This window comes from Triticum urartu, chromosome 1 (assembly GCF_003073215.2).
Source record: "Triticum urartu cultivar G1812 chromosome 1, Tu2.1, whole genome shotgun sequence".
Taxonomy (NCBI): Eukaryota; Viridiplantae; Streptophyta; class Magnoliopsida; order Poales; family Poaceae; genus Triticum; species Triticum urartu.
Window position 1 is genome coordinate 301821044 of NC_053022.1, and position 6577 is coordinate 301827620.

At 49.7% G+C, this 6577-nt stretch overlaps 1 protein-coding gene across 1 annotated transcript; it reads right to left on the reverse strand.

Moving 5' to 3' along the window:
* Positions 1-420: 420 nt before the first annotated feature.
* LOC125532761 lies at positions 421-1879 on the reverse strand. Its single transcript, XM_048696690.1, has one exon. It carries the CDS (start codon positions 1799-1801, stop codon positions 863-865), a length of 939 nt encoding a protein of 312 aa, XP_048552647.1. The 5' UTR covers positions 1802-1879; the 3' UTR covers positions 421-862.
* Between the last annotated feature and the right edge of the window lie 4698 nt (positions 1880-6577).

Genomic DNA, 6577 nt, shown 5'->3' on the forward strand with positions numbered 1-6577 from the left:
TCCCGCATTTTACAATCCTCTTTTTGTGCATGCACTCCTATTATATTCTTGTCTTTTTTCTTCTCATGATCCAATTTGAATTTCACGATCCAAATAGGCTGGCCGCAACTCTCATGCAACGAGGTTTGCAATCCTACAATCAGGGATAGTTAGAAAATTTCCTTACGATTTTAATCCTTTACTCCCTTCAATCAATATTAATTATTATTGATACGGTACAAAGTTATACTAAATCAGTGAAATCCAAAATCCACTTGATGCAAGAGGCCCTTAATCTCAAGCATGCTCACATCTACCTATTCAGCTATCAAGCACACATCCTTTGTGATGAACAAGGCAAGTGAGATGAATTTTCTTGTGGATTTCCTACGAAATTCTTGCGCTACGGACAGGGGTCTCCGAGAATTTGAAACAGCAAAATTGAGCAAAAGAACAAAGAAACGGCTACCGCTCTTCATTTATTTAGAGGTTAAAGTAACTTACATGTAGCGTTGATTCCTCACTCACTCAACCATGATCCTACGTACATACGGATTTAATCTACAACGACCGAAGCTGCAGGACGCGGTGCATGACCAGACCAGTACTGCTTCAGTGTGCTACGTAGCTAGACAGCCATGGCCGGATCCTCCCCCTCTACCTACGTAGTCCTTCCATCGTTCCTTCTAGGCATGCAATGGCGGCAGGCATCTTTGTCTCTTGATGATTATGCTAGTACGGCTAGCTAGCTGACCAACTTCTGTACAGTCTTCCTTCCGTACATGCATGGACGCGTGCATCCATCCATCCTGTGGATGGATTAGCACGTACGTACGCTACGCGTGCATAGGCGATGTGCGATGCATGTCGTGCTGGCCGGCGACTAGACGCGGATGGGAGCAGGGCGGCGGCGGTCGCGCTCCATGGCCTGGCGCTGCTCGGACTCCTGCCGCTGCATGCGCAGGTGCTCGTGCTGCCTCCGGATGAAGCTCTCGGCGCGGCGGAGGAGCTCGTCCTGCGCCATCCCCAGCACGTCCCTGGTGCGCCACCCCTGCCTCTCCGCCACCGGGGACGACGCCGCGGCCGGGTGCGGCGGGGAGGGCGGGACCATCGTGGCTGACTTACGCATCTCCCTCCGCGCGACCACGGCCTTGTCGGCCGCGCGCCGCATGCGCGGCAGCTCCTCGCCGCCCCACGTCTCGCTCTTCCGCACGGCCACCGGCCGCGCCGCGCCGCTCCTCACGATGGACTGCCACGCCGTGTCCATAGACACGTCGTCCACGCCAACGGCCTTGGCCTCGGTCGCGGCGGCCGAGGGCCTCGGCTTCTCCTCCTCGATGTGTTCCTTCTTGCCCTTGGGCTTGGCCTCCGCCACGGCGCCTCCCACCGTGACCGTGCCCTCGCCGGCGAGTTTCTTCCGCACGCGGGGGCGGTCGACCGGCCTCTTAGCCGTTCTCGCTTCCCGCGGCCGGCTCGTCGAGACCGGCGCCGGCGGCGCGACGACGTCATCAGGAGCGGCAGCAAAGACGTCGTGTTCCAACGGAGGGAAGAGCATGCCGCCCATGGCAGCGGATACGTCGCTGGCCGTGGACGAGAGTCCGGCCGCGACGGCTGTTCCGCGGTGGCGGCAGGAGGAAAGGAGCCAGACGACGATGACGTTGGCGGCGATCCACAGGAAGCAGGGAGGGGAGAAGAGGAAAACGGCGGGGAGAGGCGCCACGGAGACGAAGGAGTTTGCGCCGGCCGTGGCCGCCAGAACCGCCACGACCACGGCGACCGCCGCCGCCTTGAGGAAGGAGCAGTTCATCTCGGGCAAGAGCATACTAGACCGCGAGAGGGGGGAGGATGGCTCTCGATGGCGTGCAAGGAGGGGGGGAGCGATGAATGTGTGGGTCGAGTCGCTTATATAGCCGGGGCGGGAGAAGGAGCTGAGGTACTGACGGACTGACCTCTCTCAAAAGCATAAAGCGCACGCTAAAGATATTTTCATCTTTTCTTTATCTTTAAACAAGATATTTTCATCTTCTCAGCCTCAACTGGTAGAGTAATTTCCAAAGTAAATAAGTTTCGAGGAAAAGAACAAAATAAGGAATATCCAACGTTGCACCCGGCCGGTGTGAATACGCTCCGCTCGTGCTGCGACCGTTCTTACCTGAGTGGAACAGGCTACAGCTTAACATATATAGTACTACTACTAACTTGAAAGTAACCCACATAATGCAGGTACTAAATGGTTTGATTAAGGAGGAAGAGAGCAGGTTTAACCGCAGTTGATAGTAGGGCGCGGAGTCCGGTCGTCTCGCGAGGTCAGTCAATCAAACACCCATATACTATCAACTACTAACAGTGCATAGTATGGTGGATGAATACAGTATGCAGCACGCATGCCGTGTTTTCGCTGTGAATCATTATTGAGTACTGAACCAGTCGTCGATCCCTTGTACAGAGCGAGTATAACTGCATTTTCTACAGACCATATATACGAAGAAATGGAGACAAGCATGCATGATTCAGCCAAGGGTGGAGCTGGAAATAGGGCGCCATATACACATACGTCAGCTGCATGACGATGTGTCAATACTCAATACCCACCCACTTGGGTTTTAGTTTTGGTTTTGGTTGGTTGAGACCGCATTATCGCTGCTTGTTTTTTGAGGTATCTATGATGGTTAACACAAGAGATACCCATGACTTGTCCTAAAACAGAGGTACCCATGACTTACGGGCCCTGGGTCTTCTTTAGCGCCAGCATCCTGTGCACCGTGTCATCGTATCTCACACACACACACCAAGAAAGAAAGCTACTCCCTCTGTAAAGAAATATAAAAGCGTTTAGTGTTAGAAATATTAGCACTTTTCCAATTAGACTTATCCACAAGTAAGCAGTAAGCATGGCATAAAAGGTATGTATCTCATAGCAATACCTAAGCATACTGGCACATACAGAACATAAAATCGAACATTCTATGAGCAGCACATATACGGCTAGTATAAGTACGAGTAAACGAGGGATGAACAGATCATACCCTCCGGTTGGCCAGGCCAACGCGGCGGCTGCAGTGGCAGCCTCGGCGTCGTCCGTGGCCTTCTTCTTAGCGGCGGCGGCGTCGGCCATGGTGTCGATGCCGAGGAAGTAGTGGAAGTAGAGGCGAACAGAGTTGGGGACGGATCGGGAGCAGTCGCGTCGAGACGCTTCCCAAAAACCTTATTGTTGTTCTCCCGGGCAGGATCTCGAACGACAAGGTTCCGGAGGCACCTGTTCTCCCGATCAGCCGTGCACTCGGTCGTCGGGATGGGATCGCCGGAGGCAGCACAGAGTGAGGAACAGTAGATGACGGCTAGGTCACGCGAGAGGGAGTGAGTGAACCGAACTTGGTTACTTCACTGGCCAGAGCCTTCTTATATAGTCCGTAAGGAAGAAAGTCGTGGGCCTTGCGGAGGCCCATGACCGAGTCGACCCACTTCCGGCAAGGGAGTCGTTGTTCCCGGCAAGCGTCGCACCCCGGCAAGGGGTCGACGAATCCCGGCAACGCAAGTGAGCCCACAGTCCAACGTCTTGGACAATGGCCCACATGTTAGCGGCTCGTTAATTAATCCCTGATTAATTAATTCATTCCTGAGCGGCAAAAATAAGCTTCGGCTCGGCTCATTCCCGCAACCCGCGCGCGTCATGACGAGGCGAAGCGTGGCGAGGCGGACGGCGGAGGAGGAGGAGCGCGCGTGTACCACTCCTTTTTCCAAGCTCCCAATGGCTAGTGGTAGAGCAGTCCTTATAAAGGGGTCTCAACTCTCCTCAACTAGCAAGATGGGACTAAACTTCCCACCACCTGCCATCTCATACATGGGCCTCAAGATTAACCAGGGATTAGTGTCTTATATGGGCCTAAGCCCATCCATAATCCAACAATCCCTCACCAAATCTCAAGGCACATAAGTTTGTCAACTGTTCCAAACAATGTTTGATATACCAGAATTTTCAGTGGAGACTGTTAAGTTGAACTTCCACCTAGAGCAACAGGATTAGACTTATTCACAACTGAACAATGGACTATGCCTTGAATTCTCAGTTTGGCGTGTAGAAGTTTCGCCTATTGTCAGCTGATACATGGCTGCCGAAGGCTAAACCCCACGGGTGGAGCTTATTAGTCATACTCTGTACCTTCTCATGAGCTTAACAGAGATTACCCAATCTCATAGACTGTGACCAGCAGTCGGGCTCACATAGGTGTGTTCCTCCAAAGAATGCTCTGTAGGTTAGCATCTTGCTTACACAAGCTTTGGAACATATTAAAACAAAAGACAGTCTGCCTTACAGAATTGAGAGTATTGTGCATCTCCAACGGAGTGGGTTAATTAAGGATACTCTCCTCAGTTCACCACTGGATTGTTTTCCTAGATCCTAATTCACGGGATCTCCGATCACATAGGTTGGGTTACCCCCATGGCAACTTACGTGGGTCTCATACCCATCTTTCTCGATGCATTTTCTATCACAACCCGTGATAGCCCTTTCGTAAAAGGGTCTGACAGATTCTTAGCCGTCTGGATATAATCCAACGCTATTACTCCAGAGTTTCTTGATTTTCTAACATATTTCAATCTTCTTCTTATGTGCTTTTGTGGATTTCGTGTTGTCCTTTGAACTCTTAGCCTTGGCAATCACTGTTTGATTGTCACAATTCATAAGGACAGCCGGCACTGGTTTATCAACCATCGACAAATTCATCAAAAGCTCTTGAAGCCATTCTGCTTCGACGCATGATGTGTCTAATATTGTGAGTTCTGCTTCCATAGTCGATCTGGTTAAGATCGTCTGCTTGCAAGACTTTCAGGAAACAGCACCACCACCAAGTGTGAAGATATGTCCACTAGTGGCTTTCATCTCATCAGCATCAGATATCCAATTCGAATCACTATACCCCTCAAGTACCGTTGGGTACCCAGAATAGTGAATTCCATAGTTCGCAGTACCTTGCAAATAACGCATCACTCGCTCAACAGCATGTCAGTGCACATCTCCCGGATTGGAAACAAGCTGGCTCAGTTTGCACACAGCAAATGAGATGTCAGGACGAGTAGCACGTGCTAGGTACATCAGTGAACCAACCACTTGAGAATATCTCAATTGATCTACAGCCGTGCCTTCGAACTTTCGAATCTGCACGCTAGGATCATATGGTGTTGCAGAAGGTTTACAGTCCGAATATCCAAAATTGCTCAAAATCTTCTCAACATAGTGGGATTGCAAAAGTGTAATTCCACCCTCAGAATTTCTCAGTAGCTTGATGTTCAGGATAACATCAGCCACACCCAGGTCTTTCATCTCAAAGTTGTGAGATAGAAAAGACTTGACCTCCTCAATGACCTTGAGGTGGGTCCCAAATATCAGTATGTCATCGACATACAGACACAGTATAACTCCTACGCCCCCACCATAGCGATAGTATACACATTTGTCAGCTTCGTTCACAACAAAGCCAGCAGATGTCAGAGTAGTGTTGAACTTCTCATGACATTGCTTAGGCGCTTGTTTCAGGCCATACAAAGATTTCACTAGCTTATACACCTTTCCTTCTTGACCATTTACTACAAAGCCATCCGGTTGTTGCATGTAAATTTCCTCGTCTAGCTCTCCGTTAAGGAAATCCGTCTTAACGTTCATCTGATGAACGAGAAGACCATGCGAGGCAGCCAAAGCGAGTAACACTCGAATGGTTGTCAGTCTAGCCACAGGTGAATAAGTGTCAAAGAAATCCTCTTCTTCTTTCTGGGTATAACCCTTGGCCACAAGCCTAGCCTTATACTTCTCAATAGTACCATCGGGCCTAAGCTTCCTTTTGAACACCCACTTACATCCTAATGGTCAACAATCATAAGGACGATCAGTGATCTCCCATGTCCCATTAGCCAAGATGGAATCCATCTCACTACGGACCGCATCCTTCCAGTAGTCAACATCCGGAGATGCATAAGCTTCTGAAATGGAGCTGGAAGTATCATCATCCACGAGGTACACGAGGAAATCATCACCAAAGGACTTTGCAGTCCTCTGTCTCTTGCTCCTAACAGGAGCTTCTTCGTCATCCTCCATGGAACTCTTATCACTTTTATGTTCATGATATTCCATCGGAATAGCAGGTTCAGGAGTCTCATCAGATTCCAGTCTAGAACTGCTTTGCATATCTCTCATGAGGAAAATATCCTCAAAAAATGTAGCATCCCTAGACTCTATAATTGTACCGACCTTCTGGTCAGGTACCTTAGATTTCACCACTAGAAATCTATAGCCAACGCTATGCTTGGCATAGCCAAGAAAAACACAGTCCACGGTCTTTAGTCCCAACTTGCGCTTTTTGATTATCGCCACATTGACTTTCGCCAAACAGCCCCAAGTGCGCAAGTAAGAGAGTGTAGTTCTCTTCTTTTCCCATTGCTCATAGGGAGTAGTCTCATTATCCTTTGTGGGAACTTTATTCAGGACATGACAAGATGTCAATGCAGCCTTCCCCCACCATGCCTTGGATAAACCCGATGTATCTAACATGGAGTTAACCAAATCAGTTAGAGTACGGTTTTTCCGTTCGGCAACCCCGTTTGA